At 36.7% G+C, this 22,183-nt stretch overlaps 1 protein-coding gene across 1 annotated transcript; it reads right to left on the bottom strand.

Moving 5' to 3' along the window:
• Positions 1-5,242: 5,242 nt before the first annotated feature.
• LOC119081977 (sphingolipid delta(4)-desaturase DES1-like) lies at positions 5,243-16,664 on the bottom strand. Its single transcript, XM_037191290.1, has 4 exons — positions 16,563-16,664; positions 6,424-6,599; positions 6,114-6,331; positions 5,243-5,990 (listed from the first exon to the last, which is right to left on the bottom strand). Exons 2-4 carry the CDS (start codon positions 6,552-6,554, stop codon positions 5,374-5,376), a joined length of 966 nt encoding a protein of 321 aa, XP_037047185.1. The 5' UTR covers positions 6,555-6,599; positions 16,563-16,664; the 3' UTR covers positions 5,243-5,373.
• Between the last annotated feature and the right edge of the window lie 5,519 nt (positions 16,665-22,183).

Genomic DNA, 22,183 nt, shown 5'->3' with positions numbered 1-22,183 from the left:
GAATTAAATCACACCGAAATCACCGAAATCATGACATTTTCACAACAAACACTAAATTTTTGTGTTGGCGATTTGACGTTTGAAAAACTATGTTCCGATGAACGACTTTTACGATGATTTTATTCGTTAAACTATATTTTTGACTAAGTTCAAGGTGGATGTGATTTGGGTGTGAAATTGAGTGGGAAGTGCTATTTTCATAGATTTTCTTTTTGTAAAATCTTTTAAATGAGACAATATTTTGAGGATGTCCGATGTACGAGTTTCTTATTTTTCGTATTTCTATTGATATTTGACAAGAAATCGCGAATAAAATCGATAAGTCCCTCCCCTATTCTTTTCAGATGTTCTAACTCAACTTTCGACAATCGCTTCACTGCGGTGTTTTGTCCACCAAAATGTCATTACATTTTCATATTGTAAGCCGTAAGCTATTTAAAATCCTCAAAATGTTTTATCCTTCGGTTAATCATTAGAAATTTAGTCCCACTAGGCTAATGAGAACATAAAGCAGCACCAATGAACTCGATTTGTAGAATAAATTTCGCACTCCAAGAACTAAGAAAGAAAACTATTCGATATGTGTAAAGTAGAGCCTAACTAACGTAATGTGTAAGAATTTGTAAAAGAAACACCAAAACTAATTGATCAATTAAAAACAGAACCTGACTTGTGTCACTTTGCATTTAAATCGTTCGGTATCATGTAGTTGGTTTTGTAATTATTCAACTGAAAAATGTGTATGTGTCTAATGAAATTGATAGCTTCGACTAAATTGAATGAGAGGGCAGCATGACATACTTATTGTATTATTAGCTTTGAAAGCGCTGTGGGTTGTGTAGAACAAGCAAAACTCTTAAACCACACGAATCACACCGAATATGAAATCTTATTTTGAGTTCAGTTTACATCGTAGATAATCGAAGGCATAAAATTATTGCCAACAGAACCCCAGCGGCGGATCCAGCTTTTGCTCTGACTCGGGCGGTTAGAAGACAATAAATTTCTGCCCGGGCGATTTTCGTTTTGAAATTTTTTTTCATATAAAAATCATCTTCTGGTATTATAATAACCCAAAACCACTTACAGTGGAGGTGTGACGCAAGTCCTGTTATCCACTTACAAAAGAACTGATATCGGTGTAGGTGACGCTTACAGATTCTACACGCAAAAAGGTATGCGTCACAAATGGCAGCTGATGTGGAAAGTACGCGAAAGTTTTATCAACAAAAATCTTACCAGAAAAATTTTAGAAAGAAAACTAGGCCCCACCTCTTGGGTGGGTCAGGTCCCTTGACTGGCTATTTTTTTTCTATAATTCCAGCCTTAGTTTTCTAACCATTTTTAAATGAGGTGGTGTCGGTGGTGTTTTTGAGATCACAAAATTAAAGTCACATGAAAAGGTGATGTCTCTTTTATTCAGAAAACAGCAGTCATCACATGCTTCATTTTACTCATATTTATTTAATTTCCTGAAGAAACAAAAAGTGCTATGAGTTGAAGGTCCAGCGAGCGATGTCTTACTCCTAAGTTGAGTCTCCTATATAGTTTACTAAAAGCGCTGAACAGGTGGCGCATTTCTTGCTTACCTCTTGAAAGAAAAAAACTCATGTGAATTACGGCTCTGGCAAAATTCACACTCGTGCAAACACTTTAGGAACGAAAAATTTCTTTTAAGAACGCGATTTCACGCAAAATTTGTCGTATATCGCAGATTACCAGTCCAATAAAGTCCAATGTTCGAATTTAACCACATGAATTACGATACTGGTCGAAAACACTTAATATTTTCAAATCTGCGATTTTCGAAGACTCTGAGAATTACTCGAGTTATCATGTTATCAAGCAAGCAAGATTGTTCTAGACTTCTAGATTGTTCGACCAGAAATCCAGATTCACTTACTCGTCGAATAATTTTTTTTTTCTGGATATCCGTTGAATGTCGCGGTAATAAGTTGTGTTTACAATTATACTCCAACCTCACTACTCCAATATTATCCATCTACGAACTTAAAATCGGGTAAAAATTACTTAAGTTATCACGATAACAAGGAAAAGCCTCGCTTCGCTCTGGCCACAAAGTTCACACTCCTTCAAACATTTTAGGAACGAAAAAAATTCTTTTAAGAATACGAATTTCACGCAAAAATTGTCGTATATCCCAGATTACTAGTCCAATTAAGTTCCAATGTTCGAGTTTAACCACATGAATCACGCTACTGGTCGAAATTGATTTTTGAAGCCTCTGAGAATTACTCGAGCTATCGGTTTCTCGGTTTCTTATCGGTTTCTCTTTTGGGAAGTACTTCTTAATTGTTAGACCAGAAATCCAGAATTTCACTACTCGTCAAATAAGAAATTTTTCTGGAAATCCGTTGCAAAAATGTCGTGGTAAACAAGTTATGTTTACAATTACTCCAAACTCACTACTCCAATATCATTCTCTGTCAATTAAAACAAAAAATTTGAAAATCGGGTAAAAATTACTCAAGTTATCGCGCGGTAACAAGAGAAAGCGTCTATGTAGAATTTCTCCCATCTCGTTGTTCGAACATTATCCATCTGCAAACTCAGCCTCAAGATTTTCAATCTTCGTCGATTAAGACAAAATCTTTGAAAATCGGATAAGAATTATGGAAGTTATCGCGGTGACAAGTAAAAAAATCTCTTGAGAATTACTCCCATCTCATTACTCCAATATTGCCCATCTACGAACTTAACCTCATGATTTTCATTCTCCGTCGATTAAAACCAAAATTTTGCAAATCGGTAAAGAATTACTCGAGCTATCGAGTCCACAAGGAAAAGCGTCTGTGTAGAATTTCTCCCATCTTGTTGTTCTAACATTATCCATCTGCAAACTCAACCTCAAGAATTTCAATCTTCGTCGAATAACACAAAAAATTTGAAAATCGGATAAGAATTATGGAAGTTATCGCGGTAACAAGTAAAAAAATCTCTGGAGAATTACTCCCATCTCATTACTCCAATATTGCCCATCTACGAACTTAACCTCATGATTTTCATTCTCCGTCGATTAAAACCAAAATTTTGCAAATCGGTAAAGAATTACTCGAGCTATCGAGTCCACAAGGAAAAGCGTCTGTGTAGAATTTCTCCCATCTCGTTGTTCGAACATTATCCATCTGCAAATTCAGCCTCAAGATTTTCAATCTTCGTCGATTAAGACAAAATCTTTGAAAATCGGATAAGAATTATGGAAGTTATCGCGGTAACAAGTAAAAAAATCTCTTGAGAATTACTCCCATCTCATTACTCCAATATTGCCCATCTACGAACTTAACCTCATGATTTTCATTCTCCGTCGATTAAAACCAAAATTTTGCAAATCGGTAAAGAATTACTCGAGTTATCGAGTCCACAAGTGTACGGACGTTTTCTGTATTTAACGTTTTTTGCCAATGTAGAACATTTTCAAAATATCTTAGCGTTACGGACATTTAAGGGTATTTTTTTTCATAAGACCCTGACTTTCAGTCAAGGGAATTATAATAAAAAAGTTTGCGTCACAAGTGGCAGATGTTGAGATGTTGATTCGGCTTTCTTCCGTTTGAATTCCATTCTTTAAAACAATATATTTCACAATTTTAAAAATTTTCCTTCCTCAACATCTGCCACTTGTGAGTTGTGACGCAGCTCTTTTGTAAGTTGTGATTTTTTAGAATTTGGTCGCAGATAATAGACAATCATATTGTGCAGTTTTAACGAAAATATTCTTCTTACTGTATAACTTTCTCTTTGATTTGAACCTTCCAGCTTTCATTTGACGAAAATCGAAAATTTAACAAAATTCGAAAATTTTGACGGAGTTTGAAAATTTGACGAAAATCAAAACTTTGATAAAAATCGAAAATTTGAATAAAATCTAAAAATTGACGAATATCGAAAATTTGACAAAAATCGAAAATTTGACGCGCTTAAAACGCTCATAGCTACCAAATAGTCGACTTTTTAGGAAAACCATGAAACTCGTATCAACTAGAATCTAAAACTCTATAACTTTGTCTTTTACACGAGGTTTACATCTGTCGTATTTTCCGAGTTATGGCTGACATAGCTCGCACTTAAAACGCTCATAGCTCCCAAATACGCGACTTTTTAGGAAAACCATGAAACACGTGTCGACTAGAATGTTAAACTCTATAAAATTGTCCTTTAAACGAACTTTCTATCTGCCATATTTTCCGAGTTATAGGTCACATAGCTCAATAGGTTAACACGCCCATAGATAGCTCCGAAGTTATAAGCTTTTATAAAATTTCCTTCAAATTAGTTTCTTAGAATTACGTCCTTAACACACCCTGAACAGCCAAATCCGCCGGTAAATTCAAAAGTTTCGTTGTAACAGAGTAACAGAGTGACAAAGTAACAAAGGTTGGTAAAATTCATCAATTTCAAAATGTATGAAAATGAATTTCTTCATACAAATTTCTGCAAATTTCCAAGTTTTGAAATTTAATATCACGGCCAAATTTTAACCTTATGAGGCGTCTGATAGCTCGTTGAACTCGTATGGACGCCCAGATTACGAATAAAATACTTTGGGGGTAGTAGGAGCAAAGGGGGGAAAGTCAAAAAGTTCGTGTATATATGTTCCTCAGTCCTGCGGAAAAAAATTTTTGTCAAATTTTTCAGTGTGAACGGACTTGCGTCACGGCCCTTCACTAACGTAGGGCCATGATTAGAACCCGGTATTATAAAAATTACACCGACGACCTGGCATCACTCACTTGTAAGAACACATGTTACACATCCTTTAAGTTTACAATAAACAAACATGCATTGTAAATACGACAAAGCAGATGAAAACTCTTTCTATTGTTTCCATACATTATTTGTGGCGACTAAAAAACTGGATAAATATGCAGATGTACTGTGTCTCTCTCCACTGTGTCGTTAATATTGTTGTTGTACAATTTAAAAAATAAATGATCTCACAATTTCCATGTGCAGTTTACACAGAGTGACGATGTGCCAGTGCCATGGAAAATCTAACTAAACTGAAATTTTATTTCCGACAACATTCAATGAAAGGACAAACCAAAATATTTTAACGCGATTTCTGACTTTTGACCTCCCATTATTCGATAAGCTCTCTCATCTAATATTCACACCATCACCGTTGCAGTTAATAGGCGATTCGTAGTATCAAACATTAAAGGTTATGGCCCGTGGAAAATAAAAAAATAAAAAAATCTTCAACAAACGAAAACTTTTCAAATGCAACTCGAAAACGACATTTTAATTCTTCTTATCTCTGAATTTTGTTGTACTGTCCACAATTTTCACAATATATTCCACAACAAAATAAAATTAGAAATTAAAACTGTAAAAGTAAAAAAAAACTTGTCTCTAAGAATCTAATCCCATTGCTTTCCGTTTGTGTCGAGCATATGGACCGACTGCCGGATCTGTTATGAAATCATACAATACTCGAATCCACGAAGAATGTTGTGGCATATTTTCGTAAAAATCTGGTGCAATAACCTTTAATTGCGGCAGACGACTGCCAGCTATGTACGGAAAATCATGATGTTCGTTGTGATAGCCCACATTGAATGTTAAAACATTTAATGGTCCATAATACGAGTACGTTTCAAATCCTTTTGCAAACATATAATGTTCGGCTATAAAGTGACCAGCAATGGGATGGAATCCCATTGTTAAAAGTGTTCCTATCACCAGATAAAACATGACGTGCCATCCACAATACTGTGTTACAATTGCATTAAATACTAATTGAACGAATACATTTGCATACTCCATTTGAGTTGGTTTCAACGGTCGAACGATAAGTGGCCTTATGGCATAAAATAATGGCTGCAAACAAACCCAACAGAATTTACCAAATGTTGTGCTAAAAAGCTTCGCTTCCATGAGCGTTGGTAGATCCGGATCCAATGTGTCTTGACCCAAATATTTATGGTGCTCACGATGGTAAATTTTAAAGGACATGAACATCGGCACACCTAACCGTTGATGCCCCGAGAAGAAAGAAGAGAAAAACGAAAGAAAAATCAGTTAGCATAAACATTCCCACACATATTGTCTGTTTTTCTGCATCTATTTAAGTATACAAATATAGTACACACCCAACGGTAAATTCGCGAAAATTCCAAACCAACGATTCGCTGTCGGATAAGCATGCCCAAATGCCAGATTGTGTGAGATTTCATGAATTGCCAATGACAAGGAATGATTTATTACACCGCCAAAACAATATGCCACCAACAGTATCATCGACCATGATTTGCCAATCATAATGTAGCACATTAAGAATTGTGTTAATACCATCAATGTAACGACATACCTATATATGCAGCGAAATGAGAAAAGTTTCAGTTTTGAGTAGAAGAAGAATTCAACGAAATAGAATTGAGAAAATGTAAAACAGAAACTTACTTAAACATTGGATCAATCCCAAAAAGTTTCTTGATTTGTGGATATTTAGCAAGCATGGCCTTCCGTCGACTGGTATGCGGTTCATCTGAATAAGTCCATTCAAAATCAATTCGAGAAACACGTTGACCCATGGCACATTCTATTTTTGACGATATCTTGGTGTAATGGATGTAATCCTGAAAATATATATTCAATAACTGCATCTATGTCTATCACCTAAGAAAACATTGATATTTAACCGTCAAAAATTATACAAAACGAGAAATAAAAATTATGTAAATGAAGAAAGCTCATGAAAAGGAAAAGGTAGAAATTCGATATTCTTCAAACCACCTGAAGCGCTTTAACAGGCAAAAAAAATGTATAAAAACAGCTTTTTCTCGCTACGGACAGTTGAAATGATATGCTTGTTTTTCAGCTTCGGGACAAAATGTTACTTGTGCGTAAAAGAAATTAACAAATTTCGAAGTAAAAAAAATTGTTTCCTATAAAAGAATCCACTGTATGCTTATACGCCTAATTAGGTCATACTGTTCCATTTGGTAAACAGTTTGAAGAGTTTGAAAGTGGTTTTCTTTGCAAACAAAAAAAAAAAATTGATCATTGTTACACGCACGGAAAACACGAAACCCGACACATCTTTGTTTCTGCGTTTTAATAGCTATTTTCATAATAAGGTAGTAAATGGGATTGTTTTGCGCACTAGATGTGAGATTGCCGATACGAGCGAAGCGAGTTCGGCAACACATCGTGTGCGCAAAACCCCATTTACTACCGTGTTAGGAACAAAGTTTTATCTCCTATAATGTCATAATCACCATAAAAAACAAGTTTAAAAAATCAAACTGAAACATAAACACGCCATGACACCGTCACCCATTCATATTCCCCACAAATAAAACACACATCTAGTACACTGTCAAGAATTTGTCAATTTTCAGTGCATAAATGAGAAATTATCGAAGTTTTCCGTGAATAAATGTGAAATTATCGAAGTTAGCCGTGCGCAAATGACCATTTATCGAAATTTTCAGTTAATAAACGTACGTTCTGAGAATGACGTGTTTAAATCTAGCCCATTTTGTGATTCTAAAAGTGACACTCAAATTGTGAATATTATGACATCACAGGAGATAAATAAGTTTTCTAATTCATCAAAACAAACAAACAAACAAATCAACCACAAAACAGAAAATGTGTTGGTTTTCAAAATTCCGTGTGTTTGGAAATACATACAGTCATAAGCAGTGAAATTGCACCACGAATTTGCTTCAGCTGCTTTTCAGCTGATTTACATATATAAAATCAGAAGTACTTATACTTATACATGCACGATCGTGGTGGTGGTGACAAAACCGCATAAAGACGCATGAACCTTTTTGACAATACCCTCTCTAGCAACCAAACTTCGTATACTACCTTATGTTGACAAATGTGATTTTTTTTTGTAATAAAGTTGCCGTGCCGCGTTTTATTAAAGCAATATCGACATCACACGAAAAAGACAAATATTGTAAACTGTATTTCATTTTTGCACACCAAAATGACGGAGCACAAGGTGAGCTTGAAAATGTCCATATCTGATATGTCGTGCACATGAATTTTTTTTATTGATATCACATATTTTTAAAAGTGTAAAATTTTCTACACACTGTACAGTTTTACCAAGGCTGTAAACTTTAGAGAGGTCACGCAGATACAGATACTTGATGATTTCATACAAAAATTCATCTACTGTAATGATTGTCATCGCCGTGATGATGTGGTGAATTTTTTTTTTTAGCAAAATCATCAGCCGTGGTGTGTTCCCGCGTATCTAATAAAAAGGCGGTCGCGTGACCTCATCAAAGTTTACAGCCTTGAGTTTTACCACCCTAATTTTCCTAATTTCTAGTCTCTAGTTTCTAGAGTTTTGATTGTTTGACAGTTTTGACAGCTGAAGCAAATTCATGCTGAAACTTCACTGCCTCTAACTGTAAATTGTTTTTTCAACGCTAAAATTGAATTTGTAGCTAGTAGTGTGAATTTTGAAGGACTTTGGGAAAAAAACCCACAGCCGAAATATGTTATTTCGTTCCGACTTCAGATTAATAACAGAATTGGCGGATTGTTCAAAATTTTATGTGCGACTTTCGATAACGGTGACAAAAATAAACTACAAGTTCTGACTAATGTGTCCTTATAAAGCAAAATGAATGTTAAAAAATGAAGTAAAAGATTTTTCATCAATATTTTGCAACTTGTTAGATAAAACAAGACATCAGAACAGTCGGAGCGTTTGCTGCGACTTAGCCCCGTACGACCCGTAATCCTATTTCGTCCGTAACCATAATACGTCCGTAGCCGTAATACGCCCGGAACCCTAATACGTCTACAACCCTCTAATGCGTCTGTTACCAAAATGCATGGTCAAATTTAGTGAAAGTATTCACTTTTTAAATTGCGCATTGCGCAATTACGAAAGCCCGTACTAAGTACCTCTCAAATAAAACCAACAATTTACGACATTATTTTAGAAACCCAAAATTTTTTGCCAACTTTCCATTGGGTATTCAATTACCTCTCAAATAAAACAAAAATTAGCAAAATCGGATGATATTTACTCGATTTATGTGCAAAAAACACTTAGGGCCGAGTAGCGGCCTTAGTCCAGGGGCCCAAATTTGAAACTTTTTTCGACACGTTCTTTTCGGTATTCAATTACCTTCCATAAAAAACTAAATCTTGCAAAATCGGATGAAATTTACTCGATTTATGTGCAAAAAACACTTAGGGCCGAGTAACGACCTTTGAGCCCTCCCAACAAGCCCGCGTTGCACCTTACCCAAAAAAATGTTCAGCAACTTTGTTCTACTCGTCAATACCTTTCATTTGATATATCACAAACAGCTATTGCGTGCGTATTTCGGTAGATATCGTCGAAAGACTGAAAAACACCTATAGGGCCCTAGCTCTGGAAGGGCCGACCCTACCATGCTCATTTTCGAACTTGACCTTCTTTTTGTCGATACCAATCGGGAAAAAAGAGAATTTTGAAAAAAGGTTGTGATTTACTCTAGCTAGAGGGGTCACGGACAGACGGACAGACGGACATTTTTAGCCCCGTACGAAGTACTGGGGACTTATAAGATTAATATGCCGTTTGTAACATGTCGAATTGGAAGCAGCCAGTAAGGGCAAAGCATTTGGTTATGTTCATAGATGACAAATCCGCAATAAAAACAAGGCATCAGAACAGTCGGAGCGTTTGCTGCGACTTAGCCCCGTACAACCCGTAATCCTATTTCGTCCGCAACCATAATACGTCCGTAGCCCTAATAAGCCCGGAACCCTACTACGTCTACAACCCTCTAATGCGTCTGTTACCAAAATGCAAGTCAAGTTGGGCATTGTCAAATTTACTGAAACTGTTCAATTTTAAAATTGCGCATAGCGTAATTACGAAAGCCCGTACGAAGTACCTTTCAAATAAAACCAACAATTTACGACATTATTTTAGAAACCCAAAATTTTTTGCCAACTTTCCATTGGTTGAGATTTACTCGATTTATGTGCAAAAAGCACTTAGGGCCGAGTAGCGGCCTTAGTCCAAGGGCCCAAATTTGAAACTTTTTTCGCCACGTTCTTTTCGGTATTCAATTACCTTCCATAAAAAACTAAATCTAGCAAAATCGGATGAGATTTACTCGATTTATGTGCAAAAAACACTTAGGGCCGAGTATCGGCCTTAGTCCAAGGGCCCAAATTTGAAACTTTTTTCGCCACGTTCTTTTCGGTATTCAATTACCTTCCATAAAAAACTAAAACTAGCAAAATCGGATCAGATTTACTCGATTTATGTGCAAAAAACACTTAGGGCCGAGTAACGACCTTTGAGCCCTCCCAACAAGCCCACGTTGCATCTTACCCAAAAACAATGTTCAGCAACTTTGTTCTACTCGTCAATACCTTTCATTTGATATATCACAAGCAGCTATTGCGTGCGTATTTCGACCCCTCTAGCTAGAGTAAATCACAACCTTTTTTCAAAATTCTCTTTTCCCCCGATTGGTATGGACAAAAGTAAGGTCAAGTTCGAAAATGGGCATGGTAGGGCCGGCCCTTCCAGAGCTAGGGCCCTATAGGTGTTTTTCAGTCTTTCGCCGATATCTACCGAAATACGCACGCAATACCTGCTTGTGATATATCAAATGAAAGGTATTGACAAGTAGAACAAAGTTGCTGAACATTGTTTTTGGGTAAGATGCAATGTGGGCTTGTTGGGATGGCTCAAAGGTCGTTACTCGGCCCTAAGTGTTTTTTGCACATAAATCGAATAAATCTCATCCGATTTTGCTAGTTTTTGTTTCATTTGAGAGATAATTGAATGCCGAATAGAATGATGGCAAAAAAAGTTTCAAATTTGGGCCCTTGGACTAAGGCCGCTACTCGGCCCTAAGGGTTTTTTGCACATAAATCGAGTAAATCTCATCCGATTTTGCTAGATTTAGTTTTTTATGAAAGGTAATTGAATACCGAAAAGAACGTTGCGAAAAAAGTTTCAAATTTGGGCCCTTGGACTAAGGCCGCTACTCGGCCCTAAGTAGTTTTTGCACATAAATCGAATAAATCTCATCCGATTTTGCTAGTTTTTGTTTCATTTGAGAGATAATTGAATGCCGAATAGAATGATGGCAAAAAAAGTTTCAAATTTGGGCCCTTGGACTAAGGCCGCTACTCGGCCCTAAGTGTTTTTTGCACATAAATCGAGTAAATCTCATCCGATTTTGTTAGTTTTTGTTTCGTTTCGTTTGAGAGATAATTGAATACCGAAAAGAACGTGGCGAAAAAAGTTTCAAATTGGGTCCCTTGGACTAAGGCCACTACTTGGCCCTAAGTGTTTTTTGCACATAAATCGAGTAAATCTCATCCGATTTTGCTAGATTTAGTTTTCTATGGAAGGTAATTGAATACCGAAAAGAACGTGGCTAAAAAAGTTTCAAATTTGGGCCCTTGGACTAAGGCCGCTACTCGACCCTAAGTATTTTTTGCACATAAATCGAGTAAATCTCATCCGATTTTGCTAGATTTAGTTTTCTATGGAAGGTAATATAATACAGAAAAGAACGTGGCGAAAAAAGTTTCAAATTTGGGCCCTTGAACTAAGGCCGCTGCTCGGCCCTAAGTGTTTTTTGCACATAAATCGAGTATATTTCATCAGATTTTGCTACTTTTTGTTTCGTTTGACAGATAATTCAATACCGAAAGAAAATTGGGATAAAAAAAAGTTGTAAATTCGGATTCCTAAGATTACATCGTAAACTTTTGTTTTATACTTGAGAAGTACTTCATACGGGCTTTTGTAATTGCGCTAAGCGCAATTTTAAAGATGAACGCTTACAGTTTACAATTTGCAAAAATAGACAATGATGTCAAGTACGCAATAAGGTTACGGAAGCATTTTGATATCGGACGAATAAGGGTTCGGGGCTTATTAGGGCTATGGACGTATAATGGTTTCGGGCTAAATAGGTTTACGGGTCGTACAGGGCTCAGTCGTAGCAAACGCTCCGACTGTTCTGATGCCTTGTTTTTATTACGGATTCGTTATCTATGAACATAGAAAAATGCTTTGCCCTTACCGTCTGCTTCCAATTCAACATGTTACAAACGGCATATTAATCTTATAAGCCCCCAGTACTTCGTACGGGGCTAAAAAGTAATAGAAGCAGAGACTAATTTTGAGGAAACATTTTGCCATGTTTTCATACATTACCGACAGTAATAATCCTTTCCATAGAAGAAATTGAAAATATTTGAATGAGATAATACGAAAGAAATATGGAATACATGTTGTGCGTAAAACAAACCCTACTACTGAAAACCTCGAGCTCAAGCTAAACACTAGAACGAACCTGCTGAGAAAGCTAGCTTGCACCACTTGGGGCGCAAATGGAACGTGTCTACGAACTTCTGCTCTCGCGCTAGTATATTCGACTGCAGAGTATTGCTGTTCAAGTTGGTTGAACAGTGTGCACACGAAGAGAGTTGACGTAGTCCTTAATAAAACAATGCGGCTAATAACAGGAACGGTTACATCAACACCGACAGAATGGCTACCTGCACTATGTAATATTGCCCCCCCGGCCATACGAAGGCAAACAGCGCTTGTCCGAGAATACCGAAAAGAGTCAGAGAACGCAGACATGCCGCTGTTCGACGATCTGCTGGACCCACCCGTCCCGAGATTGATATCAAGGAAACTGCCAGTAGTACATGCAAAGCGCGTGATCGATTCAGATTTCGAACCATGATCCGCCTGGCAGGAAACTTGGAACAATTTCGGTGTAACCAGCCCTCTTTACATGTTTGACAGTTACACATCGCGTTCGCCAGACTTCAACCTGCCGAGACGGGCCTGGAAAAATCTGAATCGGCTGCGAACGGGCCACGGAAGATGCAATGACCTCCTTTATAAATGGAACTACATCGACGACCCTGCTCGTCAATGTGGTCACCCACGACAGACAACAGATCACATTCTCACCGGCTGTTCGATTCTGTCATACCAAGGACAACTGCAAGATATAGTTGACCTGGAACCTGATGCCGTACGTTGGTTAACGCAACTAGAACTTTGAACGTATGATAACTCTGGGTGATTTTATTGTTCATCGTTTTTGTGACCTAGTCATTCAATTGAAACTTGTGATAATTTTCTATGTCCGTAACTCAATGCGCTTTCTTTATATTTTCAGACGAAAAAAGTATTTTTTGATTGTAGAACGAAGTCATACGCTAAATAAATAATAACTGTGACATCAACTAAATTTTAGCTGCATAAGACAATTTCACTGTTCAATAAATTTCACACTGCACAAGTTTTCCAACATATGCCAATAATAGACAGCATAATCTTGTGTGTGAAAAATTGTTGCTCCGCTCCACTTCAACTTGATATCAATGAACAAAATTGTCGTGATATGTGCTATAATCGAGAATGAGATCGTTTCAGTTCGCACACGAAGTACACAGGCATATACAAAACGACAATGTTATATTTTATAGAGATATTACGAATGGGTTGATTGTGTTTTTTCTTTCAGTGTAAACAATGAATTATCTAAACGAATTTAATGATTTGTCGATATTTTTCGTACGATAATCAGTTAAATTTTGGAATAAATCAGATATCAGTTCGACAGTAATTTGGGAATTCATACTCGAACCATTTGTGATTAGACATCAGTACAAGCTTTATCGTGTCGATTAGGAAAACAACATAAGTATGCATAATGTTGGAGAACTGTGTATGATGCGTATATATACAAGAGAATGTTAACAAATCAATTGGGTTAAGTGGTTTTTTTTATTCAATTACTTAGATGACCTTTGTCAATCTTTTAGTGAAATCTCTGGTATGTTATCATTGTATGGGTGAATGTATCCGAAAGCGCTTTTTTATTTTGATTCTTTTCCTTCGTTGTAGGGGTTCCAGACATCCCACTCGAAATTTAAGCTCTGTTATCTTTAATTATATTCGGAAAGTAAAAAGTAAGACGGCATTGAAACAATTGTGGAAGATTAAATATCATTGAACAGTGAAATATTTTACACTCATCTTTGAAGCAGTCATCGTGACTCCTTAATTTGTATGCCTGATATATGATATATAGTTCCACACAATGTGAATTGTTCAAAAATATTTCCATTGTATGAATGGTAAATACATGAGAAGTGGGAAGTCGGTCATTCACATTGCTGACAAATTCTTGCAGAAAGCCAATTAGTGTTCGATTAAACTAAAAAAAATCAGAATTATTGTTTGCTCAAAATCATCTGAAAACAGAAGCGACCCACACTCGAAGAAATTTCACCATTTTATTTCGTTTTCATCTCTAAAGTAAAAATAGGAGCAGTAGGAAAGATTTTGAATTGATGTTAGAGAACATAAAAATCAATTTTTATGTATAAGTGCTACAATTTTAAAAAGAAATTCGAAAAGAGAAACAATAAAATGAATGGATACAACGATTGAGTAATTTAAAATGAATGGAACTTTGTTGATCTAAACACTTCTGTTTTGATGGAACTAACACAGTAATGTGCATCATGTGTGTGAAGAAACAAATTTTGGGTATTTAAAATTCGCAGGTTTTTTTCGCAGATACTTCACACACATCATGTGCTAAAAATTAGATTTCAAAAGTAAAATTATGTGCCTCACTAACGTTGAGTACCCGAATCGAGAACCCGTACGAAAAACTGGAAGCATTCAATCTAGAATGGACACAATGGAAAATTTTGAATCGCTTCCGTTCGGGACATGGTTTTGGATGTGCAGGCGGTCAAATGTACAGATTCAAAGATTTTCCGTATTGTGATTATCAACAAGATGTGATACAAACGATGCACCATGTCTTGCAGGATTGTCCTCTTCGAAAATTCAACGGTGATCTGCACTCTCAATAAAGTGACAAACAAATCAATAGATTGGATTCGTGATCTGAACATTTACATTTGAATGTGAAAGAGTTTTCTGTGAATTTTCTTTTTGGAAAATGTTTTTGCCAAATGAGTGAAATTTTGATAATTTTCAAAAGAATTTTGTTCGACATATTTTCTGTTTTTGTGTTTTATGCGAGTTCTTGATTTCTCCCTTTAAAAATACATGCAAAAATCACAAAACACTGAAAAAACACAAAACTGAAAATGTGTCGGTTTTCAGAATTCCGCGAGTGTACATTTTTTTGAACAAAATTCTTTTGCAAGGAACTTTCACATAACTATCTAATAACCACACCATCCTTATCTGTTCAGACGGGGTCACACGTCAAAGTGCACCTGACGACCAGGGAAGATGGCTTTAAAATGCAAAAATGGTATTCAAAAGCTTCCTTCAATTTCTTCTACATCTTGGTCAAATGATAAAAACTATTCTCTCACTTTCGCCTTATTTTTATATTTATTTTATTCTTGATATTAGTTTTCGTTCGGTTGTTGAATGGAATATAAGCGTACCACCTTGGTCAAAAATTACACCTTAATTGGTCCGTGTAACATATATACTATTTTATATGCAGGCGTCACATTCCGAAAAAAATTTGACACAACTGGGACAAAATATGAAAAACTGTTTTCGTTCTGGTGAGAGAATGTGGCGTTTTTGGTCCGCCTAAATGGAAAAATATTTTCGCATTTCAGTGAGCAGATGAAATATCCATTCACGTGGAATTGAATGTATGCATGGAATGGTGAGGATTACGTCTCGGTCTTTCCGAAAAAAAGTCTGTTTCCTCAGTTTCCTCGCATAAAGTTTACCGTTTAAATCAACAATCATTTAATTAATTTTGACCGATGACGACAAACTATATGCTGCAGAATTTACACAAATAAAATCGATTCGATTTCAACGTTTCAAACTTTTCTCATAATTTTATTTATTCTGAACAGAAAGAAAATATGGTAAAATATAAACAGCAATGTTGTCATCGGCTTACACACAGAGGATACACTGAAACTTTTTAATTAAAAATTTTCCATGTCAAATTATTGGCCACAATAAAAATGTGTGAGAACACAAAATCAATAAATACCACGTTATTCGATTTACATAATGTACTGCACTTTTGAAATATGTAAAAACGAAAATGCGGTTAACCCAATTCTTAACGACGTAATTTCAAAGAGATCCTGGACACAATACTATTAATGCTACTATTAATTAAAGGATAGTTAAATAATTAGTTTGCAATTGATTGCTTCATTAAAAAGAAGTTTTAGAGAAAAGCCGAAACATTAAACGATTTCACAAAATAAATCTCGAGTTTTCCACATTCCTGGACGCTGGTGTATTCGTGCGTCACTTTCTATCCGAGCACAGATAATTTATAGCATTACGATTGAAACCAGAGTTGATTATGGTTTTGCGTGCACTTCTATTATTTCGTATAATCATTGGTGATGATGATGATAATGACCGAAATTACAAATCGTGGCTAATATCCGTACTATTTTAGTAAATCTTTCGAATCGTTTCACGTTCTTACTTTACTACAGTGAACTCAACGACATAAATTTCCGTATAGGGTCATAATATGCGTTGACCTTAGCGTTGACATCAATTTAAATATAAAAAAACGATTCGAAATCAGACATACCCGTTGATGTAATAATAGGAAAATAGACCAGCACCGAATTTTGATATTTTTTTCTGTTTGAATGCTAATGTTAACTAATTCGAACTGAACCGCACATCGAGACTTCAGTCATATGTAGCGAGCCGAAAAACAGTCATCAATAATCTACTTAATCTAGGTATCGATGGTTATTGATAAAAACATATATAACCCCGGTGTTTGTGTGTGTGATAATAAATTTTTGATAAGATACAAAAGCGAATGATTTCTTCTTCTTCTTTTTCAGCCTGTTTCTATCCACTGCTGGATGTAGGCCTCTCCAACTTCTTTCCATTTCGTACGATCCATTGCCATTTGCTGCCAGTTTGTACCTGCAATATTCTTAATTCCGTTTGTCCATCTCTCTGGTGGTCTACCTATAGCTCGTCTTTTATATGGTCGCCAGTTCATGATCTTTTTGGTCCAACGTTCGTCTGTCCTTCTTGCAATATGTCCCGCCCAGCTCCATTTCAGAGATGCTATTCTTTCCATGACATCAACGACCCTGGTTTGTTGTCGAATCCATTTATTCGTCATTCTGTCTCTGAGTGTTATTCCGAGCATACTCCGTTCCATGGCTCTTTGTGTCACTCTCAATTTATCTTCGGATGCTTTTGTTAAAGTTAACGTTTCCGCTCCATAAGTGAGCACTGGAAGGACACAAGTGTCGAAAACTTTGCGTTTCAGACTATTATTCATTTTGCTTTTGAAAATTAGTCTGAGTTTTCCGAACGCTGCCCATGCAAGACCAATCCTACGTCTTATTTCTGCAGTTTGGTTGTCCAGACCTAACTTCAGTTTATGTCCTAGATATACATAGCTGTCGACTCGTTCAATGACAGTGTCACCAATTTTGATTTCTCTATCGTCCCCGATGTTGGTCATGACTTTTGTTTTCGATAAGTTCATCTTGAGGCCAACTTTGCTCGCCTCTTCACTTAACTGTTGTAGCATAAGCTGAGCCTGACCTAGATTCGCTGCTATCGGTACAATGTCATCAGCGAAGCGGAGATTGCTCAGGTACTCTCCATTTATCTTTATTCCCATTTTACTCCAGTTTAACTTCCTAAAAATACTCTGCAGAATCGCCGTGAATAATTTCGGTGAAATGGTGTCACCCTGCCTTACACCTCGGCCAATTCTGAATTTCTCCGTGCTCTTATGAAGTTTTATACATGAAGTAGCATTTTTGTACACATATCGAATTGTGTTGGAGTACCTTGAGTCTACTCTACATTCGTCTAATGCGTCCAATATCGACCATGTTTCCACTGAATCGAAAGCTTTTTCGAAGTCTATGAATAGCAAGACTATGTCGATGTTGTATTCACGACACTTCTCAATAAGCGTTCTCATCACCTGCAAATGGTCGTTTGTGCTGAAACCAGATCTGAAAGCAGCTTGTTCAACAGGTTGGTAGAAGTCGAACTTGTTAGTGTTCCTCTTCGTAATGATTTTCATAAACAACTTGTAGAGTGTTGACAATAGGCTTATGGGTCGGTAATTTTCCAGCTTTGTTATGTCTCCTTTTTTATGCAGCAATGTAATTACCGCATTTTCCCAGGCTTCTGGTACTTCTTCCCATTGGAGACATTGATTAAACAAAGCCGTGATTGCCTTTAATAATGAGTCTCCACCTAGTTTAATGGCTTCCACTGGAACACCATCTTCTCCGGGAGACTTTTTGTTTTTCATCTCGGCTACTGCAGCTTTGACTTCATCAACAGTTATGTCGGGCATATCCTCCGATCCCACGTTTCTTATTATTGGTCTATCTTCGGTTTCTTCCGTTGGACTCTGTCTTGCTGAAGAAAACAAATTCTCATAAAATTCTGTTGCAATGTTTAATATTGCATTTCGATCCGTTTGGATCGTTCCTGTTTTGTCTCGTAATTTGAAGATTTCTATTTTGGCGTTTGTCATTTTTCTCCGTAGGACTTTCATATTGCAGTTAGCTTCAATTATGTTTTGAGCCAATTGGACATTATATTTTCTTTCATCTGATCTCCTTGCTTTGTTGATACTTTTAGACAGGTTCCGGTATTCCACCGAATCTCGTCCTCCGTTTTTTACCAACTCTGCTCTGCTTGCGATCAGGTCTAATGTTTCTCTGCTGAGTTTTGATTCTTTCCCTTGGACGGATTTGCATTTGGATTTCATGAAACCCATTATTGTATCGACGATTTTGGTATTCAATTCGTCCAATGTTTCACATTGATTGTTGACGTTATCTAATTCGGCAGTCATTTTCGTAGCAAATTCTTCATTTTGTGTGTAAAGCCGTTGTACGTCAATCCTTTCACTTTTCTGAACTAGTTGTGATCTTTGAAATCTGGTATTTAACGTGACTCTTGCACGAACCATTCGGTGATCACTACCGGTTGAAAAATTGTTTAGGACCGTAACGTTCTTAACGGTTGACTTACAGCCAGTTATGATGTAATCGATCTCATTTTTCGTTACACCATCTGCACTAGCCCAAGTCCATTTCCGTTGAGGCTTTCCTGCAAAAAATGAATTCATTGCGTACAAATTGTGTTGCTGTAAGAAGTTGAGTAAAGTATTTCCACGCTCATTTCTTTGGTCGTTGCTAAAACTACCAACAGAAACTTCGGAGTCTTCTTCTCGTTTTCCCAGCTTCGCATTGAAATCACCGATTAGATATTGGTAATGTGAAGGGTTTTCGTCCAGAGCTTTCTCGACATCTTCATAGAATCTTTCTACTTCTTCGTCATCATGAGTGGACGTGGGTGCGTAAACCTGAATTAATTTGACACTGTATCTGTTATTTATCTTCAGGCTTACGTATATCACTCGATCGGATATGCTTTTCGTGTGAATTATGCGATCCGACCACCGCTTGTTTATGAACAATCCAACACCGTGCATCAGCATCTGACTGTCACTTCCTCGGTAGAAGAATGTATGCCCTGATTGTAATTTCAGGCATTCCTCTCCAGGTTTTCTCACTTCGCTCACTCCCACAACATCCCATTTTATCTTTTCTAGCTCTTCTTCCATTTCTTGCATTTTTTGTCTTGACGACAATGTTCTGACATTATATGTGGCAATGTATAATTCGTTATGGCTTCGTTTGAAGGTTTTTAGCATTAAAACACCACGCTTGCTACTGCGGGTTGGTGAGTATGAAAGCTTTACTTTGCTCGCCCCCGGTAATCCTCGAGCTCTGACCCGCACATTTCTGCACGTTCCGGGACCACCGTGCCTATCAAAGTGCACAGTGCCCGACGGGGTAGTGTTACTCTTTTTGAACATTCTTTTCCATAAAGCTTTGCCCATTCTTTTGAACCTATCTGAGCAAAAGGTTATTCGTCCTTTAAAAGCTTAACCTAGTAGCTAATAAGAATTCTGGGATCGTTCTATCCTTTGGCTTCCTGATCGTGTTGTTCCACCTCAACGTTGGTCCCTTAACCCCAATTCTTTCGGCTTCCAGCTCACGATTCATTCAGCCTTAAGATTGATCTATCTAATCCTATCTTATTTACTGCTACGTCCTCGTTAAACTTCATTCCCTCCACTCTTTTTCAAACTGGCTTGGGACAGTCTTTGGCGGTGTTAAGCGAATGATTTAATTTTCCAAAATGTTGTTACGATGTACGTACATAATATTGGCTGGTGTTTAGGTAAGTTTCGGAAATAAAATGGCTTACGTGCAGAAAATGTTAATACACATTTTCGATAAATGCGATGAAAAAAGAACGTTTCAATTATTCGTCTATTTTCAATGAATAAATTATAATTCTGCTGATTTAGCTAGTCTACTTCCCCTCAAATATTCTACAAAATACATAATTTATGTTGGCATTAACCGTTTTCCATTTGCATGATATGTGAATGAGTGTGTAAGTTAATAAATTTGCATTAAACATTTTTCACGTTTTTTAGACAATAAATTATCGGATAGGCGATGGTGTACACCTCGTTACCAACGATTGTTGCATTGCATTATTTGTATTATGAAAATTAACTTTTAATTTGATTGTATTGCATAAAAAACCGCATGTAGTAGGTAGTATTTTTAAGGCTTTTGGCTCAATTTCATGAAAGCGGGGACTTCTCATTGTGGGTCGCAGCTATGTATTTCATCGTTGATTGAACAATTTGGTTAACCAAAATTTCTGTTGGGAGCAGAGCTTTTTTATCTGAGAGAAGTGTATTAGATGTTAGCTAAAAACCATAAATACCTGCAGGGCCGTAGCTATACTCGATTTTCAGGGTGTGCTCAGCTCCGAGGAAAAAAAACATTTACAAATAATTCATGGTATACCCTCCTGTTAAGTTATTCGTCTAACATTATGGGTCTAACACAAACATCATGACTTATTAATAGGTTTGGATCTTTCGTTTCTGGATTTCAATTAAAGGTTTATAAATTCATCGACTGACAGATGGTATGTAAGATCGACTCTCTTTTTTTGGACGATGTAATCCATGCTTCCACCACATACTCGATCTTTTAAAAACGGCTTCAATTTTCTTCTTTCTTCTGCAAACCGTGCAACTCTTGACTCTTAACGTGCAATGGAAGCAAACTACACGATCAAAATTCAATGTTTGCCGTCTGCGTTTGGTCATCAAGTTTCCATTGCAATTACAATCAAATTGATCAGGCATCTCACGGTTGTATCGCCGTAAGATTTCATAGGGTCTAACGTGGGTCTTCCCGGATGTGCATACGGTGTGCAGATCGACTTTGGTTCTTATGCCTTCGAATACTTAAAGGCTTGTTCAAGGTATTTTTTGGTCCGGCAAGACTCGCAATGTCTTTTAAATACGCTGTGGTCACAACTTTCGTGTGACTCCATTGTTATACTCTTTGAATTTACGGAAAACAATTTTTTTTAGCAGTTGATTGGGCTGTAGTCAACGAGTAACTACAGTACAGATACATATTGCAACCGGCTTATATAGACTTTTCTCACACACAATTGTATTCTCCGCGCAAAAGTCCATGCTTCATTAGGCCTGTTCATTTTAGAGAAATAGTCTCAAATTCATGCGGCATGGTGTCTATCTGGTCCGGAAGGCTAAAATATTGGACCCGTATTTTTTTTTAGAATTTAAAAAAATAGTTTAGATCTGGGGAGCGAAGCATTTGTTCAAATGTACGAAAGCGTTGGTTAGAAGAGAGGAGAATTATGGTGTATATCTTTTTTACTCTTCTAAAAAACGCATTCGTACATTTGAACAAATGCTTCGCTCCCCAGATCTAAACTATTTTTTTTAAATTCTAAAAAAAATACGGGTCCAATATTTAAGCCTTCCGGACCAGATAGACACCATGCCGGATGAATTTGAGACTATTTCTCTAAAATGAACAGGCCTAATGCTTCATACACAAAAAAAAAACAATTCGTTCCTCCGCGCAAAATTCCATGCTTCATACACACAAAAAAGTAACATTCTCCGCGCAAAAGTCCATGCTTCATACACACAAAAAAAACAATTCGTTCCTCCGCGCAAAAGTCCATGCTTTATACACAAAATGTTGCAAAAGCCCATCGACCATAATATATACACGGAAGAACACAACGCATAACATTATACACACAATAATTGCGTGTTCTTCCGTGTATATTATT

This window comes from Bradysia coprophila, unplaced genomic scaffold (genome assembly GCF_014529535.1).
Source record: "Bradysia coprophila strain Holo2 unplaced genomic scaffold, BU_Bcop_v1 contig_373, whole genome shotgun sequence".
Classification (NCBI taxonomy): domain Eukaryota; kingdom Metazoa; phylum Arthropoda; class Insecta; order Diptera; family Sciaridae; genus Bradysia; species Bradysia coprophila.
The sequence above is the reverse complement of the archived record's forward strand: the minus strand, read 5'-3'. Positions and strand labels throughout refer to the sequence as shown.

Coding starts and splice junctions, on each gene's coding strand:
- LOC119081977 (XM_037191290.1), bottom strand. CDS start 6,554: ATGGGTCAACGTGTTTCTCGAATTGATTTTGAATGGACTTATTCAGAT. Junction 6,332..6,423: donor GGGATTGATCCAATGTTTAA/GTAAGTTTCTGT, acceptor CTGCATATATAG/GTATGTCGTTACATTGATGG. Junction 5,991..6,113: donor TTTCGCGAATTTACCGTTGG/GTGTGTACTATA, acceptor ATCAACGGTTAG/GTGTGCCGATGTTCATGTCC.